This window comes from Vanessa tameamea, chromosome 19 (assembly GCF_037043105.1).
Source record: "Vanessa tameamea isolate UH-Manoa-2023 chromosome 19, ilVanTame1 primary haplotype, whole genome shotgun sequence".
NCBI lineage: Eukaryota > Metazoa > Arthropoda > Insecta > Lepidoptera > Nymphalidae > Vanessa > Vanessa tameamea.
In genome coordinates, this window is record NC_087327.1 from 3706052 (window position 1) to 3718713 (window position 12662).

Sequence of the window (12662 nt, forward strand, 5' to 3'; positions counted from 1 at the left end):
TTTGTGTTGCCTTCTCTGCCTGCGCCGCTCTGCGAATGTGATACATTATTTTTGTCCTCAGGGAAGATGATCATCAACGAGTACGCGAGGAAGCACAATTTGAACATCTTTGACGGTCACGAACTGCGGAACTCGACTCGCCAGTACGGACTTTAATACAGTAATATAGTTGTTCAATACCACATGTTGAACCAGAACATGCACGCACAGACACATACACAAAATACACATACATACATATATTAAACGAGCACACATTCTATACAAATTTGAATTATTTTTAAATAACATTCCAAATAGAAATACATATAAAATAAATTCATTATACATTATTTTTTTAAGAATTAATTCAAATTCAAATTAGGAATGTTGATCGTAGATCGAAGACATTTGAAACATAAAAGCGTTAATAGGTAATATTTTATTTTAAAGTATTCGTTTCAAATTTATTATAAAAATAACAAAAAAGTCTCAATTAACGACGTTAACGATACAAAATGTAAAATTTAAATAAAATTCTAATTGTTTTTTCTGTTTAACGCGAACTTAATGGTTAATACTTAATGGTTTACAAATATTCTGTATTATAAAAATGCAATTTTAAAATTTATATAAAGTAGTAATAGTTAAAAAAAAGTTATTTTTTAATTAATTCATTCATTTTCATTTCTGAACGTTACAATCTTTCAATCCTATTTGGGTTTCGGAGAAGAATTAAGATAAAAAGTAAATATGCTTGCTTTGATAGCAATAATATTTATAACAAACAAGCAACCAAGTACGAGTAGAATAATATTCAAAGAAAAAAAAATATTATTTTTTACCAATGCCTTCGCTGAGCTACGCAAAATCGCGCCAAAGTTTTGTCCCAATCTGATGAAAAGTTTATAATAGAAGTTTATAATAAACAATCATTTGAATTCATAAAAAAATTTAAATAACAAATGTATTCTTAAACTAAACAATAAAAAAGTATATGTAACATTTTCCGTAAAATAGTATTTAAAACTTCTCATCATAAACTACACATAATTTGAGGTAATTCATTGTCAATCGATTTACACGTAAAGACGTGTTATTTAAATTATCGATGCACCTGCTCATTACTTATTTCTTGTTTATCGATGAGTTACAATTAAAACTATATATTTTAATTCATAAATAGTAATCGTCGAAGTAGTTATGGAAGTCGAAAACTAATTAAGAATATACATTTTATATATAGGTTTATAATTAAAAGTTTAAAACTAATACATTATTTTTCGATAGGTTAGCCATTATTTCGCAGTTAATAAACGGGAATGTCCTAAATTAGAATATAATGATTGATACATGAAAGAACGGTTGTTATGTTTAAGAAGAATTATAGAAAGAGTACTTACAATAAAATTCTTTATTATTATGTTTTTCTTAGTTTCGGTAATACATTGTATTGAGGATGTTGGCTAGATAAATCTGGCTTTAAAGTTGTTTTTAAAATAAAACTTCAATGCAAATGTTATCAGTACTTATAACATAAATTATCACAATGTAGAACATTAATTTATATCTGTTTATACATTTTCCTCTCTACGCCTTATAAAATAATCTTTTGTCACAATATACATACATACATTGTTACAAGCACAACAATATTGCATACACATGTCGATAAAAGAAATGTTTAAGTCAGCTAATTCAGTAAACACACTAACCAGTAGTGATTTCCACTTTGCAGTGACCGGACGAAGGTGGAAAAGTTCGAAATTTAAAAAAATAATAATTATGTCAGTGACCGATCGTTAACAGCCGAAATTTCGTTGAAATCACGCGGTCAAGTGATGTGCTAGTGTTATCGATATATTCATTTAGTGTTATTTTCTTTTTTGTAGGAAAATGCTGAGCGAAATTAATAATATAAGTGGTGTACTATCATCGTCGATGAAGTTGTTTTGCGAATGATACTTAGTTTTACAAGTGCGGTTTATATGTGGACGCGTGCTGTGCGATGCTGTGTGCGAATGTCGAACAATTCAGTTTCATCACTTGAAGACTGTCGGGTAAGTACTATTTCATTATTTAAGGGTCATCATTTAAAAGTCTTACAGTTATAATAATAACTATATCTTTATACATAACATCCAGCCACTCTGTGCTCCATTAGAGGGCGATGGGTTTATATATTTACTACAAGAGTTGTTTACAAATGTTATATAATTATAATATATGTATTTGATATTATAAATCTATTTGATTAATTCTAAAGTACTCATCATAATTTTCATTATAACATGCAGACTTTTAAATATTGACTACCCATATTAGGTCATAATATTTTATTCGTAAATCATTCCATTGAATATACAGCAAAATTGGATTATGATATTTTATGTTCGTATTTCAAAACTTAAATATGTATATTTATTATTCATAACGTTCAGTTATAAGCAAGATTGTATCACTGGTATGTATAAAAATGACAAAATCGAAAAAGTTTATGCAAAACGATAAATAAAAAATATTTTTCCCTTCCTATTATTGCAATAAAAAAATTATGTTCTTATTTTGAAATTAAAAAAAAATCATTTTATAATTAAAATAAAACAAAAAAATGTTTGTATTCTTATTTCAAAAATTTAAAAAAGATTATCTTTGTAACATTTATTATATATAAAACGATAATAACGATTGACTCTACTTCCATAGATATATTTAAACATACCTAAAAACATACAAACATAACAACAAAAAATTAATTGCAATCATCGCTCCCAACATTTCCCCGGACTTTAACCGAGATCCTTTACTGTTTATAATATATAATTACGGATTGTAAAACTCCTAAGGAATCTTCGTAAAGGCGTGCGTTGTAAAATTCAATAATATGTAGGCAAATTGTATTTTATACGTCGATTCGCAGAAGTAATAAAAATTGCAATTATGGTACACTCGTATATTTTAAAACGAAAGTATATTTTATTGTACGTTGTGTTGTGTTTCTTGGAATTAATAAAAATGTTTAATTTGAAAACGGTTCGGGAGTAAGGGTATTTCGTTTACGGCTTAGCAGATTATTAACTTGTCAATATTTGTGTGATTTTGAGTGCGAAAAGTTAAAAAAATTTAATAACGATTTAAAAACGAGCACGATCTCTTCAAACTATTACCTCGATATTTTCAGATGCACATAATTTCAGTTCGATCGGTTATGTTATTCCAAATTCAAAATTTGGCAACCATCGAACAGATTAAATATCATAAACAATTTTAAAAACATTTAATTTAAAACTACATCTAGAGCCATTTTGTAAGAATATACTCGAATTCCATTCGAAACGATCTTGAAATATCAGAAACTGATAAGCGATATTATATCTATTGTATATATCTATACTATAATATCATATGTATACTATATATATACTAATGTTTAAATATGAAACTGTCCGTCTTGTCTTTCACAACCAAACCAATGAAACGAAGTTCATGAAATTAAGTTAGAAGCATGGTTGAAATTCAAGGAAGAACATTCAACAAGAACAAAGGCTACTTTTTATCGCCTAGCACCCGATGACTAACCCCTTAATGCGATCGATGCTGCGGACGAGACCTAGTAAATTTAAAGGATACAAACATTTCCATCATTTTTCATCACGAGTGTGATTCTAAGTGAGCTTTATTAGAATAGATTTGCTATTATGTATATTTTATACTTATGGTTACTGCCCTTTTCTTTAGGATGAAATAGGGGATGAAAGTTTACATGGAAGATCGTCATATTTGAAGCTAGAAATATGGATGTTGTGTGTTAATAAATAAAATACAGTGTCAGTATTTTTGGAAATTCATCCTTGAATCGCTTCAATAGAAGTTGATATTTCATATGATATGATTTCATATTATTGTCGTAGCAAGAAACGTGATATTTTTCATAAAAGAACAAAAGGTAAGATATAGCGAGAGAGAGAGAGTGAGAGTGAGAGAGAAGATATCAGAGCCGATTTATCAAAAACTCTCTATATTAAAAACAATCAAACGATTACTAAGATATTACCGACGAAAAGTCTCATCGAAAACACGGCTCAGCAAATTGTTCAATAAACGAACTATCTAATAAAAAAAAAACCGTTATAATGGCAGTTTCCTTACGATTGGTTTAAGATATACTGCTTATAACCGGTTTTCCATTGCTATCCTTGCCAATACGGCTATATATCTAACTATTCATTACCCATTCTCATACAATGTCGTAAATATAAAATTACACGTTTAATATACATTTGAAGTACAAACTACTTTCATAATTAACAAGTCATAACTCAAATGCCAAAGGCGAAACTTTTAATAGTCTTGTAGGGTAGTGTTTTACAATTGGCAATAACTGTATTATATACAAATCTTAAATAAATAGGCTATAAGTTGCATTTTATTCATTTCTAATAAAATGAAAACACTTTTGATTATTTTAATTTCATAATTTATACGTCGATATTTGTTGTTGAAAAATAATTTTAAAATTTAGAATTAAAATTAGCTCAAAGTATCGTTTCTAGGTTTACATAAATATATGATTAATATATTTAAAAATAAATTTTTGATCTTTGACTTTGTAAAAATTAAATTATTATAAAATAGATATCCTTTACTGTAATCATTAGTTACATCATGACCGCGTGAAATGGTGGCAAGAATGCCAGCGGCATTTCCCCGTTGATTTGCAATTCCATTCCTCTGGGCAAAAAGCGAACCACCTCGTCTCTGCACTGGCTCAATCGCCCTTTAAACCGGTACACAACAATACTGAGTACTGCTGTTTGGCGGGAGAAAGCTGATGAGTGAGTGGTACCTATCCAGACGGACTTGCCTAACGCCCTACCACCCAGTAAATCAGTGGAGTCCTTTAGACTACGTAAAATTGTTGGAATTCTCATGGTACTTTTCAATCAAAAACGTCTTAATAGAAGCCCAGAAGCGAATAGAATAGAAAATCTTTTTGTGTTTAAAAATTAAGTCATTCCAAAAACCTTACTACAACATTTTTCATACTAATTTATAATATTCCTATCAATTTAAAATGAACTCTAGTTTAATGCAATAAAGTTCATTTTCCTATTCACATTAATCGTAAAACGAATGTTTCAATTACTGGTGGTGTCGTAAAACTTGAAACATCTTCCAATAGACGAAGAATTATACCAATAATTTCTGTTTCTGGTTTTTTACAACCGCAAAACTGATTACCCCTATCCCCCATGAGCTAGAAACATTTGTTAGACCATTAAAACGATTACTTTGTAAACAATATTCATTTTATGGGGTCTACTAGGGAGGTCTGTGACATAAAGTAGCAGTATGTGTTGGGTGGTCTTCGTATTATATAAGGTGTAAAAAATGCCAAAAGTCAAGCAGAACCCTTTGCGTTGAACCACGAAAAACCTAGACAGGTTCTAATAAAAATAAAAATAGTTTTTTTAAGTACCTACTTTCGAGGAAAGTTGTAATGTTTTCTTCTTAATAAGTTGGAGGTTTAAGTCTAAACCGCATTCACACAAATCGATTGAAAACGATTAACAGTTAAATCGATTTAAAATATCTCAACTAAATTTCTATTCAAATCGAGCAACAAAAATCGATTAAATAAAAGTTTGATTATTTCAAATGTTTAATTTCAATTTTGATCTTACGTTAATCAACGAATATTGCTCATTCAAAATTGATCATGACGTCTTTGCGCCATCAGACACCAGATAATTACATTGGACGTAACGTAACATTTAAAATCGACATCGATTTAGGAAAAATAAACAAAATCGATTATCTATTTCGAAATTTTTTATTTGTTTAAATAGTTAAATGCAATTCATTTTCCATTCATCAATCTTTGTTCACTTGAAATATTGGAAACAATTTTGAAATAAATTTTGTACTCTATAACATATTTTTTTTATTTTGTTATTTTCATTTGCATGAATATTATTATTATTATTTTATTATTAATAAATAAATATAAATATTGGACAACATCACATACATTACTCTGACCCCAATGTAAGTAGCTAAAGAACTTGTGTTATAGAAAATCAGAAGTAACGACGGTACCACAAACACCCAGACCCAAGACAACATAGAAAACTAATGAACTTTTTCTACATTGACTCGGCCGGGAATCGAACCCGAGACCTCGGAGTGGCGTACGCATGAAAACCGGTGTACACACTACTCGACCACGGAGGTCGTCAAATATTTCATTATAACCATACAAAACTCCTGATCACTCAACCTTCATTTATTTCAATTAACATTATATTATGTATCCCAAACTAATCCTATTATATCGTTACTCGTATCAAAAGTTTCGTAAAACCATTCATAATAGTCTACGAATTAGGTAATAATTAATACACGATTTAATTTAAACTAGTGTCTCCTAAATAACGCAAACCGATTCATTCCATTGTTTTTTTTTGTTCAAAATGTATACCTACAAAGCAACACAGATATTTTAATAAATATTTTGGATCAAAGTTAACTGGTAGACTAAGCCACAAAATAAAACCATGTATACATTATTTTAGGTAATCTAAGTAAATAATACTTTACTTTTTAAAAGAAGATATAATCAAGCAAGCAGCAATGTTTAGTATTGTTGTGTTCCGGTTTGAACATCTGCCATTAAACCATAATCTTTCACTACGCGGTTAAAAATATTGTCGGTACTTTGTCGTAATAAGGGTGATAATCCGCTTGAAGCCCTACATGAGATTTGTTGGACGACGGTAAAAGGAGGGCTTACACAAATTCACTAGGTTTTAAGTTAACACTTTAGCATTTTATTATTAATTTGAACCTGCACTTAATAAGCTCAATATAACAAAAAATAATGTTATTATTCGATATTAAATTATATCAAAATGACGATAATGCAATAATAATAAAATAAATCGTTTAAAACATTCAATAGTGGGAAGTATTTCGCGTAAAACTGCACATTACTATTTTATTCCAGTATTGACATGGGTTATTCGATAACAATGTTGCAACCGATCTTTCTTCTCTCTCGCACGAACCATTTCGTTCATTAAGAAAGAGACAGCTAATATTTTACGACTGCAGTCGGTGAATAGCTTGAAGGGCTTTAACGCTTCCATTGCTTATTTTGCTGTGACTAATTTTATGCGAACAGCTCAGAAGTAGCATAGGTGTTCCCAGAAAACTATATAACTTGAAACATTTTATAACTTTTATACGACTATTTTATGATAATGATTAAATGTTTTCATAAATAGAACGAGAGAATTGACCGTATAAAAGATGCTTCTTCTGCGTTCCTCATCGTTTCCATATTGTCGGGTAAAACCGAATAGAATTTAGTAGTTTTAAATTTAGAACAACTAACAAAGGCGACCCATTGGTTCCCCAATTGTAGTTCATCTCGGTCATACAATTGACTGATATAGCTCACAATGATACTGGCTCATATTCGCTCTTCACATTGGAACACATCAGTACAGAGTATTGCTGTTTAACGGTAGTATAACTTATGACTAAGTTGTATCCAGAGGCGGTGGCACAAAGCTGAGATACTGAGCTGCTATATTTGACTACCTCATCTTCAACCAATAGTTACCCAATGTTTTATTAAATTTCACGTAAAAGCTAACTAATACTCCCTTTTCACAACCAGTTAGGTGCAACCTTCAGCTAATCGCCCCCTTGCTTACACTAACAGCCATCAGTCTTTCCGTGAATAATGAGTGACCCAGTGTAAATTCATAAGAAAATAAATGTTATGCTTAAATTATATAAATAAATATAAGGCAATTTAAAATTAACAACATCTTATCAGGATCTCCAAGTTGCAGTATTGATAAGGAGTATCTATTATCATCATCAAACATCAACAATAACACTGATAATCAAGCTCATCCAATCAAATGCTAATTAAACCAAATGACAACATTTATAAAATTTACATTAAACGAGCTGTTAGTTTTGGCGCGAGTTTCCATTTTATTGTCCACGCGCAATCGCTTCACTGAGCAAACTAGTTCGTAAAGCCAAGCGAGATATCCAAGTACGTACTAAATAACATTGTTTACAAGTGTGGCCAGTTACAATATATACCTCGTCCGAAAATAATTCTGTTATCAAGATAATTAACAGCCTGTAAATTTCCCACTGCTGGGCTAAGGCCTCGTCTCCCTTTGAGGAGAAGGTTTGGAGCATATTCCACCACACTGCTCCAATTCGGGTTGGTGGAATACACATGTAGCAGAATTTCGTTGAAATTAGACACATGCAAGTTTCCTCGCGATGTTTTCCTTCACCGCCGAGCACGAGATGAATTATAAACACAAATTAAGCACATGAAAATTCAGTGGTGCCTGCCTGGGTTTGAACACGACATCATCGGTTAAGATGGACGCATTCTAACCACTGGGAATCAAGATAATGTTTGTGATTAAGTTATTGCACGATGATCCTTTCGGATTGTTGATAATGTGTTTATAACTTGATACATTGATATCTTAAGCTACATTTTTCCATGATAATGATCCTGGCCCTGTGTCGTGGATTTAGGGGAGAGCAACCGGGGCAACTAGTCTGGGGCCCCCACAACAGAGATTCCGACGAGTTAACAAATATCTACATAGATATAGTCAAATTATAACAATGTTACTTATTACTGTTTTAAAAGTTACCGATATAAGTAAATAAACCATAGCTTCCTGATTGAAATTAAAATATTCTAATTAATTCATAATATAATTATGATGGCCTCCACACCTTTGTGGCCCCAGGGCATTCAGACCTTGTAATCCAACTCTGCCACGATAGCCATTCTTAAGCGTGATCCGCCAACTATACAGCACACATTATAGTGCGCAAGTGTGTTTTACACATATACACACAGATACATACCCTTACATATATATTAAAGTGCACACAGGAGAACTTTATTTCCTCAGTCTGATCCGATGGGATACCAAACAAATATTTGATAGCAACAGTTGCTATGCTATAATCGTAAGAGCCCCACTGAAGGACGTTTCCACAGTACGATTATATTATGTCCTTTGGTACGATGTATCAAAGGGGCGTTAAATCGCATGCTTTTACGTCATGCCGCATTATTTTAACATAAATATCCCACAATCCAGTTTCTCAGATTTGAATGAATGAATGGAATGCTGTTTTAGACCTGTATTATTAAAGAAATATGTATGAAAAATACTTTTACCCTTGACTTTGTTAACGTGCAATGAGAAATATTAATTAGACAGGATTTGTTATATCTAGGTTATTAATAAATTTAACGAAATTGGTTCAGCAGTTTTGTCGTCAAAAATATCAGATACAGAATAACTTTCATGTCTTACTCCCATCTGGGTAGGTACCACCCACTGATCATACATTCTACCGCAAAGCAGTAACATTTAGTTCTGTTGTGTTCCGGCTTGAAGGGTACGTGGACCATTGTAACTAAAAGCACGTCAGACATAGTGTCTCAGTTTGTCATGGTAGCGCATGGTTCTATAAGAAATTTAAAACAAAAATCAAACGGTGCCAATGTGTGTGGCAGTGGTGACCATTTACCATCAAATGGGCTATTTACACGTCCGCGTACCGATACATTACTTTTTATATGTATATATTTATATATATCTTAATAGCTTAATATGGATTTTCTCGTAACAACTAACTTCAATAGACTTGTCCGTGCCTTTGATGTATCTTTCTCTTATGGTTTGACCAGCTTCGCACGATTAGAGTTATAAGGGTTTACATAAAGCGGTTATGTCGTAATTCACATAATCTATAATTTGTTTACGCAGCACACGCTTGTCAAACTCAAAATCGGTATGATTTATCCGACATCTTTAACTATAATCGTCATATTTTAATCTGTTTACGCAAAGTCTTAATAAATTATGCACCCAAACCATCCTCATTAATCATTACGCTTATTGGTGGAAACAGTATAAAAGTCCTTTCGGTAGTTTTCAAGTTTCTTGCAATCAGACAAACAGATAGATGAGGCAGAAGTCTTAGTATCATAATATACAGTGATATAAATGTATAACCTATAGCCTGTTTGAAAATTAAATACAAAATAAATTATATATGAAATAATACATTCCAAGTTCCAGATCCGTACCTGATATAAACACCTATTGACATTATTAATATAATCTTAACTACCCAATCAACGGTATTAAAGTTAAAAATAACTAATAGAAAATCTTAAACTGGTTAGTTACTACATCAAGAATAGCGTCCGAATTAAAATGCCACGCGCCGTCGCTCACGCGATATTGAATCTGAAACGATCGATTTGAAAATAGCGCAAATCGGTGATATGAGACAGCTGATAAATTGTTATAGGCTGTCTCATATCATCGGTGACAATAGCTCGGTTGTCAAGTGCACATTTAGAGCAGTTCGTAAGCTATAAGGATAGCAGAGCTTTTCTGTAAGAATAATTGAGGATCTTACTATTGTAAATGTCATCAGGGCTAGGCTAAAATCTCCTCTCTTTCCGAAAAGGCTTGGAGTTTCGATCGAACTGTCCTATTCGGATTGGTGAGGTGTGATGTACATACATGTAGTCGATTTTCATTCAATACATACAAAAATAACATAAATTAAGCACATGAAAATTCAATATCCATGGTTTGAATACGCAATCATCGTTTGTTAATTGTGTGTTCTTACCACTGAGCCATCTAAGCTAACTGCAGAACACGACTATAAAACGTAAGTCAGTTGTAAACATTTCACGAGTGAGATACGAAGTGATTGAGAGAGTAGATATTTTCTGTTAAAATACGTTAAGGAACTCGTTAGCTCCTCTTTTTCTCAAATCACTTTATATTTGATATATAAATAATTAAATGTATCAACGAAAAAGGCAACGTACGGCATTAATATATATATATTTTTTTCCTATTAATAAGTTAGTGTAGTGCTGTATTGAATAAAGGTATTTAGATTTGTACAATGTAGGGTAGGGTTAACCAGTCGATATATTAAAGTATCGGTCATTATAATACGTAAATAACAGCTCAGGATAAACAATTAAAAGGTGTCTGATTAAGCGCGGTTGGTCGTCCCGTTTATAAATGCCTTGCCGGACGCTACCCATTCATTTGTGTCAAACGCATTGTATTGGACCAAAGAAACAAAATCTACTGGAAAGGACGCGAAGGATAATTCATATATATCGTTATGATGTAAAATTGAAAAGATAACTATTTTACTTGTGATAAATTTAACTTATGTTGTGTACATTATTGTCAACGTTTTCAAGTGAATTTAAAAAAATATATTTAAGTAAAATAATTACCGATAACCGTCGGGGAAAACGTGTTCTAGAGTGGAGACCGCGTCTCGGCAAACTTAGTGTAGGACGTCCTCAGACACGGTGGAGTGACGATTTGCGCAAGACGGCTGGCAGGAGCTGGATGCGAGTTGCCGAAGAAAGACCACAGTGGCGTTCATTTGGAGAGGCCTATGTCCAGCAGTGGACGAATGTGGGCTGATGATGATGATGATGAAAATAATTATATCTATATAAAAATTATATCAGAATTGGAGAATATTGTTTGTTTGAAATATGCATACAACAGATAATACAAAAACATAAAATACAGGCATTTTATTTCTTATATATCTTTGTATATTTTCAAATGTATGCAACGCTTGCAATTTTATGTACATGCAACATTGATTGAATTATTGAATTGAATAGTTAAATCAGTTTTAACAGATAATTAGTTTTCAATAAAGATTTGATGTTGTCCGATCCAGTCCCGATTTGTTGTAAGTAAACATGTCGTTAAACACAAATCGAAATTTCGATTTAAATTAATCGACTTTTCAATACGTTTTACTCATTGCTTATTTTAATTACTCTTAATGAAAGTGTTTTTTCTCATTAAAACAAAAATTGTTCGCAATAAAATCGTACGTTCATTAACGAATGAAAACTTTTAAAAATAACCTTTGCATAGATCGCTAAATATTAATGTGCTGTTTGTTATAACAATATAATTTGATAAGCATTTACGAATTTTTATGTAAGACTAGACTTCCAAACCGAAGATCGCAGGTACGTACGCATCCACAAGCTCAACTGAATTTGAGTCTGTTGAGTGAGTGGTGTTCAGAGTTGATAAAAAACATCGCGAGGTGACTGAATTTTATTTGGTATTACTTATGTTTGCGTAGTGGAATAGGCTCTGAACTTTCTTAAGAAGGGAAAGGAGACCCTCTGCTCTTTAAATAGTGTGGACAGTACGAACCTAATTGTATAAAATAAGACAATATATAGCAACAGTTGAATAGAGAGTTGGTAAAGTAAGTTGGCTGCGGTTCCCTTTCTCGACAATTTTCGTGTCCATTCGTGTAAATTTCCCAAAACAAATTACGCGCAAATTAAATTAGACTTTAACCTACGTGTGTTAATAGTGAATTTCGTGTGACAGTTCATTTAATTTTGCTTTTGGCAGTGGCGAAAAGTCTGGATAGCCGTAAATTGACCACAGTTTGGAAAACAATCAACACACAAACTTGTGTTTGTTTGGTTGCGGTAAAGTTACCGTGAGTCGAGATTGTCCAATGGTTTAAACACGTGCATTTTATACGAAGATCGTCGGTTCTGAGCAAACACAACGGAATTC

The 12662-nt window shown here is 31.9% G+C and overlaps 2 protein-coding genes across 8 annotated transcripts in view; one reads left to right on the forward strand and one right to left on the reverse strand.

Annotated features, from left to right (window-relative positions):
* The window catches only part of Uxt (Uxt prefoldin-like subunit), a 313647-nt gene that overhangs the window by 96066 nt on the left and 204919 nt on the right, over nucleotides 1-12662 (reverse strand). The window lies entirely within an intron of this gene.
* LOC113396128 (protein doublesex) overlaps nucleotides 1-12662 on the forward strand; it is a 165820-nt gene that overhangs the window by 53960 nt on the left and 99198 nt on the right. For 2 of the 7 annotated variants that reach the window (XR_010309443.1, XR_010309442.1), the window contains exons 3-4: nucleotides 62-143; nucleotides 1872-2039. The exons of 2 other annotated variants lie outside the window; for them this stretch is intronic. Coding sequence is in view for 3 of the 5 variants with exons in the window: in XM_026633941.2 (XP_026489726.1) it covers nucleotides 62-143; nucleotides 1718-1751 (116 nt within the window). In the remaining 2 variants the exon portion in view is untranslated. Of the gene's footprint in view, nucleotides 1-61; nucleotides 161-1717; nucleotides 2040-12662 lie in introns of those variants that run through there. 3 more of the 7 variants (XM_026633941.2, XM_026633943.2, XM_026633942.2) reach the window with 3 other exon arrangements.